The following is a 21,736-nucleotide window of genomic DNA, read 5'->3' on the forward strand; positions in this document are numbered from 1 at the left end:
ACTTCTGGGTGTGCGTCACGCTGGGCGGGCCTTAATTGGCCTGCCCACGTAAAGTAGCGGAGCGCACCCAATCAGGGGCACTGATCGGGTTCGCACTCGCGCCCGTCCCAGCACAACCCCCCCAGATAGGGGGAAATTTAAGTCCATGATGTCGGGTTGCAAACCTGACATCATCACACCAGTGCGGAACAATCCAGTGAGTGGGTGGGCAGGCTGCAAAATCGGCAGCCTGCCCGCCATTTTGAAATTGGTAATTAGTGGTCAATTAAGCTTGTTAGCAGTCCAATGGACTGCAATAATACGTTCCCAAAGCAATAATACATGTGAAAAACGCCAGGTCGGAAGATTTTTTTTTTCCAGGGTCTCCGTAAAGGGTGGATCGAAAGGCTGGAGGTGAATCTATGCCTGCCCTGAGCAGGAGAGGCTACTGCAGTCATTTCATTTGGAAATCCTTGCTGTGCATGAATCTCTGAACATGATCAGGACTATACATCATTACAGTGCTTTCAAACTTGTTGATACAGTAATCTTTCATCTCTAAAACATTTGTGCTGAGAAACAATGTCCCTATGGGCATTGTGTATTCCTTATCCATCTATTCATTGCCTTCACCATAGATAACAGCATCAATTGAAAAGAGCCAGTGCCTTTGCAGCCATGGCTGGTTTCCTAAGGGTGCATGGGGTCATTGTTACACCCATGTCACCATCAAGGCACCCACAGGGGGGTGAAAATGTACCATGCCTTCAATGTACAGATAGGCTGCGACACCAGCAAGGTATCATGCAGGTGTGTGCAGGTACCTGGCAAGCAGCCTTCTATCCTCAGTCACTCCCAGGTGTTTCCGGGCCCAGAGTCATTGGAACAATGGCTGCTTAGTGATAAAGGTTAACCTCTGAAGAAGTGGCTGATGACACCTGCTAGAAGTGTTGGAACAGAACCTCAAGAGCCACAGCACCACCAGGTCCATCATGTCGCCACCCATCTGAATCCCATCTGGACCATTGGTCTGCTCCAGAGGAAATTTAGGTATCACCACAGATCAGGTGGATCTCACCAGTGTGTGCCATCAAGCATGTCCATCATGGCCGTAGTCTGCAGTGTGTTGCTCAACCTGGAACTGCTATGAGGGGATCCCTTTTTGGAGGAAGAGTCATGGGAGACAAACCATTCCTCTGATGTGGAATTAAAGGTAGGGGAGGCTGATGTGCTGTAGCCTCTCCCAGGAGGGCCTTGATAGCCATGAGACAATTCCAATAGTTCAGCTCTGAAGAAGAGTCATATGGACTCAAAACGTTAACTCAGTTTCTCCCTGTACAGATGTTGCCAGACGTGCTGAGTTTTTCCAACATTTTCTGTTCTTATTCCATTACATGAAAAACATTTTGGACAATTCTCAAACACTCAAACAATGTCAGTAGTTCGGATACACATAATTACATACTCAAATAAAACCAGCAATTGAATCCCTCTCCATACATTCACATGCATAGTCAAGTTAAGTCATAGTCAGAAGCACAGTGGGAGATGCCCCCGACTCCCGCACGATGTGATTTTGTGACAGGGAGCAGTATCTGGATGTGACCCCAGGCTCCCCGTTCCCCTGTCGCCCTGCCTCTCGGTCCCAGAACTCAGAGACAAAGCAATGGAGTGCAGGTCAGAACGGTTACCACTATTGCATTAGCAATCTGTCGAGTTTGGACCCCATGGCAATCACCAGCCTGTCAGTGGAAGAAGCCACGTGTTCTGTTAAGCGGGTCATCACAGCGTTCCTCCAAAGCCTGTGTCAGAATGCACAATCCCTCTGGAATCTCTGCCACATCGCCACGCACTTGTACTGAACATCCGGCATCTGCCACCTTACGGGTGACTCCAGAGGCTCATCGTAAGACTTTGACTCAGCATCTTAGTCACATCCAGCATGCCTCCGAGTGCCAGAGGCCTACGTCACATCTGTCTTCGGCAGCTGCATGTGTGACAATGATGTGCTTTCACCTGTTGGTGTTTCCCTTACTTCCGGGATACGCATGTCCACCAAGCTACAAGTATCTGCACTAGTGCTAGATTGCAGAGCAAGGATATGATGCTGCATCCTCTGAGCTTCTTCCTCTTCAGAGGTCAATGTGGGACCCTCATGGCTAGCAGCAGCAGCAGTAGCAGCTGATGTTGTACTGTGTAGGAAACAAAAGTAAGGATACTTAGGGCCATCTTCAACCTTCGAGGTGAGTGCACTGAGACAAGCTTCCTCATTGCAAGCAAAGGACCCATTGAGAGATGTTACTCACTGTTTGCATTTTACACCTTTCAACACATTCCTCATCTGTGCATGACAAGTCATCAAAGTCACAAACCATCAATGCCTCATTCCTAATAGCATACCAACATATACCCTTCCCGCTCCCCAGCCCTCTTAACACGTTTATTTAAATTATAAAGAAATGCTCCCTTGCAATCTCACTACCCCGGGGCTCACCTTGACCAATGGCCCAGGTCCATAGCAGCCAACGGCAGCACCTCCTTTTTAATGGGAGTTAGAATGGCTAGGTTTCGCACAACGCCTTCGGTTCTGCTTCTCTCCATGGCATTGTGGGCCCTCTTCTACAATTAAAGAGTGACATTCGAATGATGGTGATTCTCTTGTTCGGCCATTCCTTCAGATGTATCGGCAATCCAATCCCTTTCTGCATCACAATTTTCACAATGTTTTGTGCCAACTAGTCGGTGTGGTATTTACTGTTTCCCCCCCCCTAACCACTTCATAGCCCCCGTTGGAATACAGAGTACTTGTCATATGTGCATCATGCCACCTCACAAATTTGGGCAACACACAAGACAATCCCCTAATGGAGCCATCACACAACCTTTCATGTACGTACATCTCAAAGTGACTATACACTCACCCTTGCAGATCTCAGAAGGTCATTCAGGCATTCGCAGTACTGAGTTCAGATTTGCTGGATGACCCTAAAGGCTGCTTACCTCCATTGCAACCTGCACCCAGGCTGCTTTGGTCAGGCTGGCAGATCTTTTCCTACCATCAGCAGGCATTAGGACCTTCCACCTGTCACTTACAGCCTGGAGGGTGGCTCACAGTGAGTTATTGTCAAACCTTAGGGCCATCCTTGACTTTTTACCCTCCCCTACCTGGCTCCCTTCTTTTGGCCACTTGTGGAGAGACACAGAGAGTTAACAGCCTAATGTTCACGAAATGGGTCAGCTCCATTCCATTTCTTCCATTGCAAAGGTCCTGAAAGCTTTCCATGCTTAAAGACAGTCATTCATATTTAAAATTATTCACTTACCTAATTCAAAGTTCAAATTAAATCAAAATCACCAACAGAATGTTCAGATTCGCCAAAATAATGTTCCCTGGCGCAGTTGATACCGTCCCATGCCATGGATCCCTTTAAATGAGTGGCTGTGACCTCCTTCCAAGTCACAGCCTACCACCTCTGTGCTCGGCCTTCATGAGCCCATTGGGCATGCGACCTGCAAACTTTTCATTCCCAAAAAGCTTTGGTATTGGGCAGCTTTTTGCTGCCCTGATTGGCCACTCAGTTAGAAAGCTCGGATTGGATAATCAGGGATTCCACGGACGAGCTCAGTTTGAACCCGCATTCCTGTGTGTGCTTTCCCAGAGTGGAGTTTACCAAACTATATCAGCTCAAAAAGAAAAATCCTTCTGAAGGGCGAGGCAATTTTGTACGTGAAATAACCAGGCATAATAGTGCTGGTGGTAATTATTGGAGGTCATAGGGTTGTTTTATCAGCAAAGGCTGGGATAATTTGTAGGAGCATGAGACTGTGTGTGTGTGTGTGTGTGTGTGTGTGTGTGTGTGTGTATTGCAGGGGTGGGGAGAGAGACTGTCCCAGATTTTCGCTCCAGGGTTGGGTTTGCAGAGACAGGAGAATTCCCAGCTCCACCAACCTGACCTTTAAAAATGGCTACCCAGCCACTGGATTTTCCATCCGGGAAAGGCGGGCTGGATCAGATATTGGGGTGGGAGGGGAGGTGACTTGGAAAGAACTGAGGAGGGTGCCGGATGGAGAGGCAGTCTGGGCAGAACGCCTGCCTCAGCACTCTGGAACTGTGTCCAAAATTTAAAAATAAAGATTAAAACATGAAACATCCCTCCAGGCCTCACTCCCCCCCGACAGAAACACTCCCCATACCCCATCCAATGCATGTCATACCCCAACTCTCCCTCCCATAGGGGCCCTCCAGGCCCCCTACCCAACCCCCCATATTCTCCATGCTAACCTATGCCCTTCTACCCATCCCCATGGCTCTTTATATCCCCATGCCAACTTAGTCCAACTCATGCCTACCTATGCCCCCCACCCGCCACCCTTTGCCCTTACACCTACTGTGCCAACACACCTTGTATTCACCATGGGCAGACCTCAGAACCTATGCTGGAATGATATAAAATAGGGTTCTATGAAATAGCAGTCTTCACTATATTGAAAAAATCTCTCATTTAACCATTTGCAATTGCCAATCAAACTGTGAAATGGCAGGCACCCTACAGTGCTAAAGGATGGTTGTAAAATCAGTCACGCAGCACTAATTCAGCAATGGAACTCCTCAGGCTTATGTCAACAGACAGAGTGAAATAGCAAGCAATCATTTTTTCTCACTCCAGAATTTTTTACAAAGTTTTAAAGGGAAGGACTTTTATATGACTTGACAGCTCACTTTAATAAGTGCTTCTTAAAATTTTTGACAGCTCCTTTTGATAGGTTCCTTTGACAGTCGATTTTAACAGGTCTGTTGACAGTTTCAATGAGCTTGACAGTAATGAGTTAAAGCACCTTTTATGCAAATTTATGCCTACTTTTAAGAATTCCAAATGGCACCTGACCTCCCCAAAGGTGTCCTGGGATCCAATCCAAATGGGGATCTTACCTCTCCAAAGGTTACCCTGGCTATCCAAAGTAATCCACAAAGTTCAGATCTGCTCTTACCTGGTCTAGTCTGTACACTTCAGGTTTTACACTCCTAGCCTACCAAAATCCCACTACAGTGGAGGCAGCTGATGATTTAAATGGCCAGCTGCCTCAGTAAAGCAATCATGAACCTCCATGAAAATAGGAAGTGCTGTGTTCAGGGGTGGGACTTAGCATTTTCGGGCATTTTCACCAGAATGGAGAGCCTCTCCATTGTGGTGAAGATCTAGAACTGTGTGCACATGTATGTGTGAGAGAAATAGAGACGGTTGGCAGAATTTTCTGCTCCTGTTGGTGGTGGGCATGTTTGATTGCATGAGCAGACAATATATTGAGCTGGCCAAAAATAGGTTTTACGCTGTCATGAAACTAGTTTGCAATCATCTGCTCCACTCATCAATGGCAAGCTGCAGAAGGGGCAGCAACTTTACCACTCCGACTTGGTAGGCGATGGCAGTGGTGGTGAGTACTAATGCTGCACAGAAGAGATTGGTCATCTAATGCAGATAGAGGACAAATGATCTCATCCATGCAGTGAGTGTATGGCAACCATTTCATCACTCTAAACTCACATGCCCAAGCCCATCAGACATTCGCTGGCATTTCACTCACTGACAGCTCAAGGGACACCACCATCCATTCTCACACACATACCCTCACGTGTCCATCTGGCCTCAATTCCTCTGGAGACTGCCTCCGCAACCCTCACCATCATGAGGCCACTTGCACAGATCACATTTGCCCCCACACACACCCTTGGATACCCTCCTTCCTCAGTACAGCTCTCATCCTGCAGCCTCTTCCCTTGTCTGAGGCCACATCTCCCCATTCCCCAAGCAATTACCCTGCAGCCATTGAAAAGCCACCCACATATGGCTGAGCTGGTAGTAGAGACCTACCTGTGAGCTCCCCTAGAAGTGATGTGGTGCTGTCTGTGAAGCCTGGCACTGACGACTGCGAGCGCTGACTGAAGCAAGGTAGGCAAACAAACCTTGAATTCCCGAGTAAAGTGCAGCCCACCAAGTGCATGCCTTATATACACTGTTGTGAAACACCTCGGCGTGTTTTCCTGCCAACGCGGGCGGACCATTCAGCGGGAAGAGAGAGTCTGGTGGGCTGGCCTTAAAATGATATGCTGTTACATTACAATGACGTTCCCGACATCCGATGGCAGGGAATGTGACCCACTATTGGCTGGAGGAGCGAATGATTGGAAACTGGTTTCACAACGTCATGAAACTGTTTTTTGACCTTCTTGCTATATTGTCCGCTCATGCCACCAAATACACTCGCACCAGCAGGCACAGAAAATCAGTGTGTATGTGCGTATTAACAGAAATTAATTATGGCACATGCTGGGGCTAGGAGTTACTGGGGGTACTTCATAGGAGTTGCTAGGCGTAAGCTATGTGAGTCTCTCTCTCACACACACACACCAGAACGGGATTTTATAATCCCGCCGAAAGTCAATGGACTTTTAAATGGCTCGTCACATTTTAGAGCCCAATCCCCGCTGAAACGGGGCAGTAAAAATTCCACCCAGACACACTGTCTCTGTTTCTCTTTCTCACACCCACAGTCTCTCAGACTCCATTGAATAACCCCAGAAAGCTCAAAAATTAACCCTCCTGACCTTCAAAAGTTACCACCAGCACAATTACTCACAATTATTTCATGTTCAAAATAGCCTTTGTATTTCCCTACAACCAAACCACCCCCCCGGGTCTTGTTGGAGCTGCACTCATCCAGGCCAGTGGAGAGTATTCCATCCCACTCCTGACTTGTGCCTTTTTAGATAGTGGACAGGCCTTGGGGAGTCAGGTGGTGAGTTACTCACTGCAGGATTCCCAGCCTCTGACCGGCTCTTGTAGCCACAGTATTTATATGGCTAGTCCAGTTCAGTTTCTGGTCAATGGTAACCCCCAGGATTTTGATAGTGGGTGTTGTAGTGTGGCCTTGTTACCTATTTGTAATAGAGTTGAGCTGCAGACAACTTTCTCAGTGGAAAAATTGGGTAAAAGTTCTAGCTCGGCGGGCAGGCGCGCGCCTCACCTGACTGAGCTTAAAATGACGTATGATATTTTGGTCGGTGGGCAGGCGCTGCAGTTGGCAATGCACTTGCCGACAATTAAAAAGCCTATTAAGGCCATTAAAAAGTTGATTAAAAGAAATTATTCACTGCCCGTACAACCTTAACAGTTGGCGGGCAGGCAAAAAGGCCAAGCGACCATTGCATCTTTTCAGAAACCTCATCCACAGGCGGGATGAGGTTTCAAAAAGCAAATAAAAATCAAATAAAAACTTTATTTTTTCACTAATAACATGCCCCTACTCATGTGACAGAGCCACGTGATGGGACATGTTTCCTAACACTTATAAAATCTTTAATTTTTTTTTAAATCAGTTCATCTCCCAGAGGCAGCTCTCTGCCTCAGGGCGATTTAGTAGCACTCACTCGTGCACATGCACGAAGGTCACGCTCACCCGGCTCACCTTCCTCTCCCTGTCCGCACAGGCAGCGCTGAACACTGCCGCTGGTGTTTCACACTAGGAGGGCCTTAATTGGTCAGTCAGCTTGAAATTGCCTTCCGGACCCGATCACGGGCGATGGTTGGCTTCCCGACTGCCCTGTCTGCCCCTGTCGAGCCTGCATGCCTAGGGCAACATTCTGCCCATTAGGTTTATTTACAAAACAGCCAGCAGCAATTACATGTATGCTTTCAACTCCATCTCCATCTCTACACTGACTGTGGAAGTAGCCAGCGCTGCTAACACATTGGTTTACACAGATCATTTGATCTTACATCACAGGACTATGCTTAAAGCTACAGTCCAACATTTAACAAAATCATAATTACTATATTTCTCCCCCTTTAACTTTGCGGTACATAATGTATTTACAAATGTATTTATCTCATGAAATTATAATATTTATACAGCTCATGAAATTTACAAGTTCAGTCTTTCAACTGGTCTCCTGATTCATTTGGAATTTTGCAATTCCATGACCAGATTGTTTTTCACAGAATGATGGAGGCATTCAATAGGGGGAGGGCAAACACAAAGTTTGTGGCACGTATTGATACCAGCGACATAAGTAGAAAGGGGGATGAGGTCCTGCAAGCAGAATTTAGGGAGCAAGGAAACAGGTTAAAAAACAGAACCTCAAAGGTAGTAATCTCTGGATTATTTCCAGTGCCATGCGCTAGTGAGTATAGAAATAGGAGGTCAGTCCAGATGAATGAGTAGCTGGAGACATGGTGCAATGGAGAGGGCTTTAGATTTCTAGGACATTAGGATCGTTCCTGGGGGCAGTGGGACCTGTACAAGGCGAACGGGTTGCAGCTGAACCGGAATGGGACCAACATCCTTGCGGGGAAGTTTGCTAGTGCTGTTGGTGGGGTTTAAACTAACTTGACGGGGGGATGGGATCCTGAGAGGAGGTCCAGCAGGGGGAGATGCACAGCCAAAATTAGAATAGAGAGCAAGTGAGTCTGGAAGGCATGGAAATTATAGGCCAGTTAAGGCACACGGGAGTTTGGCAAGGTTGGATGGTATTTATTTTAATGCAAGGAGTCTGACAGATAAGGCAGATGAGTTGAGGGTACAAATTAACACATGGAAATTTGATGTCATTGCTGTCACAGAGACATGGTTGAGAGAGGGGCAGGATTGGCAGCTCAATATTCTAGGATATAGGGTCTTCAGGTGAGATAGGGGAGGAGGTTAAAGAGGTGGTATCGCAATATTGATCAAGGAATCAATTACAACAATAACGAGGGATGACATCTTAGAAGGCTTCTTGAATGAAGCCATAGGGGTAGAACTTAAAAACAAAACACTGGGAGTGTACTATAGGCCCCCAAACAGTCAGAGAGAAATAAAAGACCAGATATGTAGCCAAATTTCAGAGAAGTGTAAAAATAATAGGGTAGTAACAGTGGGGGATTTCAACTTCCCCAACATTAACTGGCTTAGTCATAGTGTGATAGGTTTAGAGGGAGCGGAATTCTTAAAATGCATCCAGGATAGCTTTTTAAACCAGTACGTTGAAGGTCTGACAAGAGAGTCCTGGACTTAATTTTAGGGAATGAAGCCGGGCAAGTGGTAGAGGTATCAGTGAGGGAGCATTTTGCAGATAGTGATCATAACTCCGTTAGATTCAAAGTGGTTATGGAAAAGGACAGGGATGGGCCAGGAATCAGAGTTCTAAATTGGGGGAAGGCCGATTTTAATAAGATCAGATATGATTTGGCCAGAGTGGACTGGGAGCAGCTACTTTTAGGTAAATCCGTATCAGAGCAATGGGACTCATTCATGAAGGAAATAGGGAGAGTACAGGGCCAACATATTCCAGTAAAGACAAAGGTGGGACCAACAAATCCAGGGAACCCTGCATGTCAAGGGGTATACAGGATTGGATAAAGAGAAAAAGGGAGGCTTATGGCAGGTACCAAGGGCTCAAAACAGCGGAAGCCTAAAGGAGTACAGAATGTGTAGGGGGGAACTTTAAAAGGAAATTAGGAGAGCAAAAATGGGGCATGAAAAACCATTAGCAGGTAAAATAAAGGAAAATCCAAAGTTATTTTACAAGTACATTAAGAGTAAGAGGATAATTAGGGAAAGAGTAGGGCCCATTAAGGACCATTGTGGTAATTTGTGTGTGGAGCCAGAAGACGTAGGTAGGGTTCTAAATGAATACTTTGCTTCAGTGTTCACAAGTGAGAGGGATGACATGGGTAAGAAATCAAGCAGAAGGACTGTGATATAACTAAAGAAATTAGCATAGAAAGAGAGGAAGTTTTAAGTGGTCTGTCAGGCTTAAAGGTAGATAAATCTCCAGGCCCAGATGAAATCCCAGGCTGTTGAGTGATGCTGGGGAGGAGATAGCAGGGGCACTGGCAATAATTTTCAATACCTCTCTGGCCACAGGAGAGGTGCCAGAAGACTGGAGGACAGCCAATGTGATATTGTATTCAAGAAGGTAAGAAGGGATAGACCAGGGAACTACAGGCCAGTCAGTCAAACCTCAGTGATGGGGAAACTACTGGAAATAATTCTGAGGGGCAGAATTAATCTACACTTGGAGAGGCAGGGATTAATCAAAGACAGTCAGCATGGTTTTGTGAAGGGCATGTCATGTCGGACCAATTTGATTGAATTTCTCGAAGAGGTAACCAGGTGTGTAGATGAGGGCAATGCATTTGACGTAGTCTACTTGGACTTCAGCAAGAAATTTGACAAGGTCCCGCATGGGAGACTGATAATGAAGGAAAGAGCCCATGGAACCCAAGGCAACTTGACAAACTGGATTCAGAATTGGCTGAGTGGCAGGAAGCAGAGAGTGATGGTTGAGGGGTGTTTTTGTGACTGGATGTCTACATCCAGTGGGGTTCCACAGGGATCAATGTTTGGGTCCATTGTTGCTTATGGTATATATAAACGATTTGGACTTGAATGTAGGAGGATTGATCAGTAAGTTTGTGGATGACACGAAAATTGGTGGGCTAGTAAATAGTGAGGAGGATAGCCTTAGATTACAGGAGGATATAAACGCGCTAGTCAGATGGGCTGATCAGTGGCTAATGGAATTTAATCTGGATAAGTGTGAGGTGATACACATGGGCAGGACAAACAAGGCACGGGAATACACGATCATTGGTAGTACCCTGGGAAGTACCGAGGATCAGAGGGACCTTGGTGTGCATGTCCACCGGTCCCTTAAGGTAGTGGGACAGGTAGATAAGGTGGTTAAGAAGGCATATGGGATACTTGCCTTTATTAGCCAAGGCATAGAATATAAGAGCAGGGAGGTTACGCTGGAACCGCATAAAACACTGGTTAGGCCACAGCTAGTGTATTGCGTGTAGTTCTGCAATCCGCATTATAGGAAGGATTCGATTGCACGAGAGAGCGTGCAGAGGAGATTTACCAGGATGTTGCCTGGGCTGGAGAGTTTTAATTATGAGGAGATATTGGATAGACTGGGGTTATTTTCCCTGAAGCAGAGGAGATTGAGGGGGAACATGATTGATGTGTATAGATAGGGTAGACAGAAAAGAACTTTTCCCCTTGATAGAGGGATCAATAACCAGGGGCATAAATTTAAGGTAAGGGGCAGGAGGTTTAGAGGGAATGTGAGGAAGAATTTTTTCTTCTAGAGCGTCGTGGGAATCTTGAACTCACTACCTGAAAGGGTGGTAGAGGCAGATACCCTCATAACATTTAAGAAGTATTTGGATGTGCACTTGCAATGCCACGGCATACAAGGCTATGGGCCTAGTGCTGGAAAACGGGATTAGAAGTTAGGTACTTGTTTGACCAGTGCAGACTCGATGGGCCGAAGTGCCTTTTTCTGTGCTGTAGACCTCTATGACTCTTTGACTATGACTCTAATTTTAACAGCACATAATGAGGTCATTCAGCCCATCGTGTCAGCACCAGCTCTCCAAATGAGCATTATGACCTTGTGCCATTGCCCTGCCTTTTCCCCGTACCCTTGCACATTGATTCTACTCAAATAACCATCTAATGTCCTCTTGAATGCCTTGATTGAACCTGCCTCCAGGCAGTACATTCCAAACCTGAACCACTCGTTGTGTGAAAAAGTTTTTTCTCACGTCACATTTACTTCTTTTGCAAATCACTTTAAATCTGTGCCCTCTTGTTCTTAATGCTTTTACGAGTGGGAACAGGTTCCCTCTACCTACTCTGTCCAGCTCCCTCATGATTTTGAACATCTCTATTAAATCTCCCCTTAGCCTTCTTCTCTCCAAGGAGAACAGTCCCTACCTCTCCAAACCGTCCTCATAGCTGAAGTTTCTCATCCCTGGAACCATTCTTTTAAATTCTTTTGTATTCTTTCCCATTTGTTCACATCCTTCCTATAGCTGAAGTTTCTCATCCCTGGAACCATTCTTGTAAACCTCTTCTGCACTCTTTCCAATGTGTTCACATCCTTCCTATAGTGTGGCACCCTTCAGGAACCACATTCTTTGGAACTGCATGAATACCAGGTACCTCGGTGGGCACTTGCTATTCAGAGTCTTCCAGTCTGATTTTGAGCATCTTCAACAGGAAACACTGGTTCAGTAATGGTTACAGGTGGAACCATACCTTGTTGTGGTATCTCTCTTTTTCTTAAATGGTCCACATGCTTACTTTTGATCCAGCTTTCCACTTCCAAGTGGTATGATAATGGTCTGGCCACTGAACTAACTTTACCTGGTAATCACTTCAGTGCTCCTCCGAAATTCTTCACATATACTGCTTCTCCACGAGTAAATTGTCTCTCACAACTATGCACAGCTTTTGTGTATCCTTGATTCTTCTCCACCTCCCCCTCCAAATTTGGAAGTATTAGGCTCAGTCTTGTCCTGAAACAGCGTCTCATCAACAGTCCTGCAGGTGTCACTCATGTCGTCATGCGGGGCATCATTCTTTAGTGAGAAAGAAAGCGTGCAAGTTTGGTTTCCAATAAATCAACTGTTAACTTCTCCATGCCTGCCTTAAAAGTTTGAAGTGCCCTTTCTGCCAGTCCATTTGATGACGGATGGTATGGTGCAGTCTTCACATGGGTAATACCGTTGAGGCTGATAAATCATTGGAACTCAGCACTCGTGAATGCAGTGCCATTATCGGATCAACTACTCCTGGTAGTCCGTGAATGGCGAAGCTCTGGCATAGTTTCTCTATTGTAGCATCCAACGTTCATGACTTCACCTCATAAACATCTAACCACTTGGAATGAGCTTCTAGAAACATGGTTCCAAGGAAGAGTCCGACGTAGTCAATGTGTAACTTCACCCCAGGGTCTACCAGGCCCTCTCGTGTGTGCAATGGAGCTGCCACCGGCAACTTTTACAGCTGCTGACATTTCACACAGTGCTTTACCACATTTTCAATATTGCCGTCCATTCCCGGCCACCATAGGTAGCTGCGCACTAGGTCTTCATTCCAGAGATCCCTGGATGGGCACTGTGTAGTTCAACTAAAAATGGTTCCCTTCCCTTTGGAAGAACTATTACCCATGTACCTCACAATAGAATGCCATCTTGACTGCTCATCTTGTGTCTTCAGTTGAAGAACGGTTTCATTGCATCGGCGACTGGCTCCTGGGACCAACCATATAACACTTGGTCTTTCACTGAACATAAGACTGGGTCCCAACTCATCCAGTCTGGCATATACTCGGGAGGAATCTAGAAAAGTTATCAGTAAAGTGAGTTCCTGTGGAACTGGGACGTGTTCATCATTCTCTTGGAAGGGCAGGCGACTCAGGCCATCAGCACTTGGGATGTGAATGCTAGGCCTATGCACGAGGGTGAATTCATAAGCTGCCAAAATTAGGGCCCATCGTTGTATTCTTGCTGAGGCTTTGGGTGGTATAGCCTTTTCCTCGCTAATCAAACCCAATAGTGGTTTGTGGTCTGATACATTTGTGAAATGCCGGCTGCGCACGTATTGGTGAATTTTTTTTTACACCAAAAATGATCGACAGACCTTCCTTTTCAATCTCAAAATATCCTTTTTCAGCTGTGGTAAGCGTCCTGGATACATAGCCATTTGGCCACTCTGTTCCGTTGTCCATTCTATGAGATAGTACCGCTCCCACTCCATAGAGAGACGTATTGCATGTTAGTACCAAGTCTTTTGTCTGGTCATAATGCACTAACAGATTGGATGAGTGTAACAGTTGTTTCACTTTCACGAAAGATTCTTTTTGGGGTGCCTCCCAAGACCAACATTGGTTCTTTCTTAGCAGTGAATGCAGAAGGGCCAGAACTGTAGACAAATTAGGTAAAATCACTCATAATCATTTATCATTCCTAAAAATGATTTAAGTTCAGAGGCGTTCTTGGGTGCAGGTGCTTCTCTTATTGCTTTAACCTTCTCTTCAACCGGGTGTAACCCCTGAGAATCTACCCAGTGGCCCAAAATGATTACTTCCTTTGGTTGAAAAGTGCATTTTTCCTTTTTAAGTACAGTCCTCCTTGTACATAGTGCTTTAAGACTTCCTCTAGGTTAGCCAAATATTCCTTTTCAGTGAATCAGGATATCAGTACATCATCTAAGTGGACTACACCCTGGGGTAGTCCCTGCAGTAAGCTTTCCATTGTTCTCTGAAAGATGGCACAGGCTGAGGAAACAATGAAAGACAAACATGTATATTGGTACAACCCTTTGTGGGTATTAATTGTGATGTATTCCCAAGAGGTGTCATCCAACTCCAACTGCTGATATGCATGAATCATATCAAGCTTTGTATACGTTGTCCCTCCTGCTATCTTGGCATATAGATCTTCGATTTTTGGAATGGGGTACCTGTCCGGTTTGGCTGCTCTGTTGACGGTTAGTTTATAGTCCCCACAAATTCGGAAGCTTTGGTCTGGTTTATGGACAGGAACTATGGATGCAGCCCATTCTGAGAACTGAAGTGTTTTTATGACCCCCAACCTCTCTAGCCAGTTCAGCTCAGCATCAACCTTCTCTCTCAAGGTGTTTGGCACCGGTCTTGCTTTCATGAAGCGAGGGGTTGCTTCTGGATCCACGTAAATCTTGACCTGCAAGCCTTGGATTTTTCCCAGCTTGTCCTTGAAGATGGTGCCATACTTTTTGAGCAGCTCTGGTAGCCCCACTTGTTCTCAACTGGAAGATTTTGGACCAGTTTAATTTAATCTCCTTTAACCAATCTCGCCCAAGAAGGCTTGGCCCTTCCACAATCATGGGTAGCTATGCCGATTGGTTTCTATAATGCACAGTTACTCTGCTGATAACTTTTACTTGGATTTCTTTGCCTGTGTACATTTTCAGCTTGGTAGATGTGTGTTCCAAATTTAATTGATGTTCAACTTTATTTAAATATCTGAAACTGATTGTTTCCACATCGATTAAAGTTGTTTTTCGATTTAGCTGCTAACTTATTTTTTTTTACTTTTCGGTTAACGGGGGCTGTTTCCAGCTTCGCAGCGGAGTCTCGTTTTGTCACACCACTTTCGGCTGACTGTTCCTGCCCGATTTGGAGTACAGCACCATTTTGCACCCCTTGTATTGTTTGTGACTCTCTTACAGTGCTTTCCATGGCCAGCGCTATTTCTAACGTCTTCTTAAAATCCAGATTCACTTAAGCCAGCAATCTTCTCTGAATAGTGTCTTCTTTCACACCACACACTAAACAATCTCTGAATGTGTCGTTCAGAGTCTCTTGCAATGTTCTATTAATTGCTTCAAATTCACCACGTAGCCAGAAATTGTCTCACCCAGGGCCCTCTTTCACGAATTGAACCGGAACCTCTGCATCGTGACTGAGGGCGTGGGTTGAAAATGTCCCTTCACAAGGTCCACTAATTCTGCGAAATTCTTTGAATCTGGGGCATTGGGTGCCATCAAATTTCTAATCAAACTGTAGGTTTTGCTCCCACAAGTACTCAAGAGGATCGCTCACCTCTTCCCCCGTAATTTTGTTCACTTGAAAGAAGAATGAGACCAATCGTCTGTGGCTGGCTCAAGGGGATCAATTCTACCAAATTGTGGCATTTTGGGTGAGTTAATCTTCTGTTATTTTAAACGGACAATGATACTCACAATCGCTGGGCGAGGTACAGTACCGATTCCAATTTATCTTGATTTATCCTCGTCGCCAGTTTTTTGCAGTGTGACTTTGTCACCTATTTGCAATAGAGTTGACCTGCAAACAACTTTCTTAGTGGAAACATTGGGTTTATTTACAATACAGCCAGCAACATTTACAAATGTGCTTTCAACTCTATCTCCATCTCTACACTGACTGTGGAGGTAACCCACATTGCTAACACATTGGTTTACACAGATCATGTGATCTTCCATCACAGGACTATTCTTAAAGGTACAGTCCACCATTTAACAAAACCTTAATTACTACAGTGGGGGAATTCAGCAATGGTAATGCCATTGAACAAAGTGGTGATGGTTAGATTCTCTCTTATTTGAGAAGGTCATTGCCTGGCACTTGTGTGGCATAAACGTTACTTGCTACTTGTCAGCCCAAGCCCGGATATTGTCCAGGTCTTGCTGCATTTGTATGTGGACCACTTCAATATATGAGGAGTTGTGAACGGCGCTGAACATTGTGTAATCATCAGCAAACATCCCTACTTCTGACCTTATGATGGAAGGAAGGTCATTAGTGAAGCAGTTGAACATGTTAGGCCTAGAACACGACCCTGAGGAACTCCTGCAGTGATGTCCTGGAACTGAGATGATTGACTTCAACCCCACAACCATTTTCCTTTTTGCTAGGTATAACTCCAAGCAGCAGAGTTTTCCCCTAGATTCCCATTGACTCCAGTTTGGCTAGGGCTCTTTGATGCCACACTCGGTCAAACACTGCCTCGGTGTCAAGGGCAGTCACTCTCACCTCGTCTCTGGAGTTCAGCTCTCTGGTCCAGGTTTGGAACAAGTTCTGCATTCGCTCTCCATTTAAATAATATACTGCAACTTTATTCTTCCTGCCAAAGTGCACAAGTTTGCTTTTTCCCACGTTATACCACATCTGCCAAATTTTTGCCCACTCATTAACCTATCTATATCCCTTTGCAGACTCCTTATGTCCTGTTCACACCTTGCTTTCCTACCTATCTTTGCATTATTAACAAATTTAGCAAGGATACATTTGGTCCAATCATCCAAGTCATTAATATAAATTGTAAATAGTTAAGGCCCCAGCACTGATCACTGTGGCACTCCACTTGTTATATCTTGCCAACCTGAAAATGACCCATTTATGCATACTCTGTTTTTCTGTCAGCTAACCAATCCTCTATCCATGCTAATATGTTACCCTCTACATCATGAGGTTTTATTATGTTTTATGTAGTATGCTTTGAATGTGGCACCTTGTCAAATGCCTTCTGGAAATCTAAGTACAGCACATTCACAAGTTTCCCTTTACTCACATTGCTTGATACTTCCTCAAGGAATTCTATTAGATTAGTCAAGCACAATTTCCCTTCATCAATACCATGTTGAATCTGCCTGATTGCATTGAGATTTTCCATGTGCCCAGTATCACCTCCTAAATCATAGATTGAAGCATTTTTCCTATGGCAGGTGTTAAGCTAACTGGCCTATAGTTTCTTGCTTTCTGTCTCCCTCTTATCTTTGAATCGAGGGGTTATATTTGCTCTTTCCCAATCTGATGGGACCTTTCCAGAATCTAGTGAATCATGGAAAATTAAAACCAATGTCTCTACTATCTCAGCAGCCACTTATTTTAATACCCTAGGATCAGGACCTGAGGACTTGTCAGCTTCTAATTTTCTCAGTACCCTTTCCCTGGTGATTTTAATGGTTTTAAGTTCCGCCCTCTCTTTCACCTCTTGATGCATACTTATTTCTGGGATGTTATTTGTATCCTGTACAGTGAAGACAGATGCAAAAAACCTGTTAAATTCATCCACCATTTCCTTATTTTCCATTATTAATTCCCCAGACTTGCCCTGTAGAGGAGGGCCAACATTCATTTTACTTACTCGTTTCCTTTTTAAAACATGTAAAAACTCTTATTATCTGTTTTTATATCTCTAGCTAGTTTTCTCTCATACTCTAATTTCTCCGTCATTATTTTTAGCCATTTTCTGCTGCTTCTTATATTCTGTCCAATCTTCTAACTTGCCACTAATCTTTGCAAAATTCTAAACTTTTCTTTCAATGTGATACTATCTTTAACTTCCTAAGTTTACATGGATGGTATGTCCTTCCCCTAGAGTCTTTCTTTCTCACTGGAATGTATTTTTGCTGAGTGTTACAAAATAGCTCCTTGAATGTCTGCCACTGCATCTCTGCTGACTTATCCCTTAACTAATTTTCCAGTTCACTTAGCAGCTCCGTCCTCATACCCTCATTAATGCTCTTAAATAAGTTCAAAACTCTAGCCTTAGACCCACACTTCTCTCCCCCAAAATTGAATGTGAAATTAAATCATATTATGACCACTGCCACCTAAGGAAGCCTTTACAATGAGGTCATTCACTAAACCTGTCTCATTGCACATTACCAAATCTCCTATAGTCTGCTCTCTGGTTGGCTCCAGCACGTGCTGCTTTAGGAAACTGTCCTGAAAACACTCTATGAGCTCATCTTCCAAGCTACCTTTGCCAATCTGATTTGCCCAATCTATATGCAGATTAAACCATCACCCATGATTATAACCGTACCTTTCTCACGAGCCTCCATTATTTCTTCCTGTAGACCCCGTCCTACAGCATGATTACTGTTAGTGGGGTTATAGACTACTCCCACAGATGGGTTCCTACCTTTACTATTTCTCATCTCTACCCAAACTAATTCTACATCTTGATCTTTGGAACTAATGTCATCTCTCTCTATTGTATTAATTAACAGGGCACCCTTCCATCTTTTCCCACCTTCCTGTCTTACCAAAATGTTATTTACCCTTGCATATTCAGATTCCAGCCTTTGTCTTCTTTCAGCCCTGTCTCTGTAACGGCTGTCACATCATACGTACTTATTTGTGCTGTCAATTCATCAATTTTGTTATGAATGCTTTGTGCATTCAGATACAGAGCTTTTAAATCTGACTTTTTTAGCATTTTTGCACTCTCTGGCCTTATCTGCTGGCGCATTCTAAAGTTTGTATGTTCTTTCACTTACTGTTCATCAAGAAACAAGGGAAACATTCATATGCTGGAGGTAGCATGATGAAGAGCAATGAAACTCATTCCTACTGTCAGTGATCTGCTATTTAGAAAGACAGAAGTAATTTGAATTTTTCATGCAGAAGACAAAGTGATGCATTAAACCACAAAGTATAGCTTCAAACCAATTACAGGTTATTTTAGAGATAATATTGAAAATTCTTCTACAAAGGATGGCCAACGTATGCTAGACTTCTAGGAAGTGTACTGGAGATGAAAGCTGTGGAATTCTTTTAGACAATTGCTTGCTGCAGTGGGAAGAAGATTAAAATCTATCTGCATGGATAAATCCCAACAGGCTAAGTGTCTATCTTCAACCATCATTACCAGGTGAATTTGTTTCATTTTAAAATTTGCAATAAATAATTAAATATAGAACCAAATTTTACTGGGCAGCCATTAGGCCTTTTCCTGCATCCTTCAGTTTGAAGAATTTTTATTCTGTCAGATCTTGCTGGAAGTGTGAGCTGATAATGGCACTGTGAGGGCAAGGGGGTACCTGAAACCTTGGCATAAATGGGACCTATTGTGTATCTGCTTAACTTGAAGGGTTAGGAAAGAAAAAATAAACTGAGAGGTAGGGTGAATTACAGTCAAATCAGATACGGAAAGAAAAACTTAAGTGAGGGAAAGAGATATAAAAAGTTTTTCTTAGTTTTCTTTTCTATGTGAATACTCTTTTTGATTCTCTAGTAATAATTTACTATATGCAGTAAGACTCAACACTTTAAATTATTCCTTTTCTGGACCAGAGGGGTTGATTGGCATGTCAATGGCAATTATTATGCCATTACAAGAGTACTTATTGTTAAGTTCCAGACCTACCTTTCTGGTCAATTAAGGTACAAATCCAGCAAGTTCTTAAAATTAAGAGGCTAAGGGAGAGATATTGTTCGTGTAAAGCAAGCAGTGGAGCAGGGTAAATCAAACAGCAAGTTCTAGAGATTCATAAACCAAGACATCTCTCTTCAAACTCTGAATTTTTTCACCAATTTGTGTATTAATAACATGGTACATGTTAACACTCCATTATTTTTCCAGCAATATTTAGTCCATGATAGTCACAAATGTCTTTTCGTTCTTCAAGTTAGTTTCATAATACTGAAAATAATATAGTATCCTAATAATATTTTATCTTAAGTTTGTTGATTCTAATCAAACAGACTTGAATAATCAAAACAGAGAGTAAAACACTTGAATAATCTGTTGCTATATGAAATTTCAAGTAGGCATGGGTGAATTCAAATAGATTTTAGAGAATTTGATTGGAAAGCATTCTTTGGCATTATTTGAACTTGGACCAGCCTCAAAAATTCAAACAAAAAATGTCCATTTCCAAACTGGTCACTGGTAAAATTACATCTGTCAAAATGCTGCTGCATTTTCTTATGAAAGAGCCAACTTCTAATTAATGGATCATCTATTATTCCTTGTGCTTTTCACAGCAAAATTTTGTGGAGACCCTGGGGTGCCAGCACAAGGCAGAAGAGAAGGAAAGAGCTTCATCTACCAATCAGAGGTTTCATTTAGCTGCAATTCCCCTTTGATCCTGGTGGGTTCAAGCACCAGAATTTGCCAGGCTGATGGGGCTTGGAGTGGCTCGCAACCTCGCTGCATAGGTACAGAGTTCACAGTACACTGTATAGACTACACTTCAGCTTTTTTTAATTCATTAAAAATCTACATATAAATGTTGTATTTCAATCAGGATTATACTTGATTCATTTTTTTTGTCAAGAGAATAATCTATGATGCAATTCCTGCACTGCAGGGATTCACCAAGGCTCCTTAGTCAGCACCTTCCAAACCCACGACCTCTACCATCTAAAAGGACAAGGGCAGCAAATAGATGGGAACACCACCATCCAGAAGTTCCCCTCCAAGTCACTCACCACCCTGACTTGGAAATATATCGCCATTCCTTCATTGTCACTGGGTCAAAACCCTGGAACTCCCTTCCTAACAGTACTGTGGATGTACCTACACCACATGGACTGCAGCAGTTCAAGAAGGCAGCTCACCACCACCTTCTCAGGGGCAACTAGGGATGGGCAATAAATGCTGGCCCAGCCAGTGAAGCTCACATCCCATGAATGAATTTTTTTTAAAATTTGAAGATGTATAGTGAGTTTACAAGGATCAGAAATTCACCAGAAATTTTTGTGAATCAGATGGGCACAATGTCAACATATTTAGCATTCCAGTCAGAGCTTGTGCTCAGGTCACTGATGGAGTCATTGTGCCATCATTTTATTCCGTGTGACATACGTTGATTGGAGCCATGTCTCCTGTTGTGAAGGATCTCTCTGGGAAATATATTTACGATGAGCAGAGCAGCTAGTCAGCCTGCCCAGCTCAGAATTCAGCGGCTGCCACCATAAGTTAAGACTTTTAAAAAATTTTAAATTCCTTTGAAGTCACAAGGAGTAGGAGTGCTTGCCTCCCTTCAACATTGCAAAGCCACACCACCACCCCTCCCCCCCACCCCGACCCGCTCCACCACCAACCCCACTTCTTCCCAGTGCTTACCTTTGGACTACTGCTCGCAAAATAATTAGCCACCTATCAGCAGCAGCAGCTCATACGTGGGCTGTGAGTGGGGACCGGGGCCCATTTTTTGGCCATCCTCTGGCCTCCCAATTTTGAAAGTCTCTGTGGAGTGGGCTGCCCTGCAACTGAACAAGGATGCATGAAGATCTAAGATCAGAATTAACTTTGTGCCACTGGCAGTCACACAATTAAGTTCAACATCTCAGTTGTAGGATGTTTCCATGGCCTTAAAAGCTGTATTATCCCATCATGAGTGACTACCTTTAGGAAAGTACAGAAGTAGTGCATGTGGCAAAGGCTAAATTGACAACATTTGTGGATTTGCGGTTGAAATTTTGATTTTGAGAAGTAAATAGCAACATGAAATAATTATTTTCTTTTATTTAGAGCCTTCACATACGGCATGTGAAAACCCAGGAACACCATTGCATGGAACACAAAATAATACATTTGGTTATATGGTGAGTAACAGAGGAAATTCCTTATATAATTATTACAAATGTAAATGCAACTGAAAAGTGGTATTTCTCTAGTATTTTCAG

General features: G+C 43.8%; 1 protein-coding gene across 1 annotated transcript in view; it reads left to right on the forward strand.

The window, feature by feature from the left end:
• The window catches only part of csmd3b (CUB and Sushi multiple domains 3b), a 2,092,226-nt gene that overhangs the window by 2,016,772 nt on the left and 53,718 nt on the right, over nucleotides 1–21,736 (forward strand). Inside the window, exons 61-62 of the mRNA XM_041189252.1 lie at nucleotides 20,090–20,263; nucleotides 21,582–21,655. Coding sequence (XP_041045186.1) covers nucleotides 20,090–20,263; nucleotides 21,582–21,655 — 248 coding nt within the window. The remainder of the gene's footprint in view (nucleotides 1–20,089; nucleotides 20,264–21,581; nucleotides 21,656–21,736) is intronic.

This window comes from Carcharodon carcharias, chromosome 6 (assembly GCF_017639515.1).
Source record: "Carcharodon carcharias isolate sCarCar2 chromosome 6, sCarCar2.pri, whole genome shotgun sequence".
NCBI lineage: Eukaryota > Metazoa > Chordata > Chondrichthyes > Lamniformes > Lamnidae > Carcharodon > Carcharodon carcharias.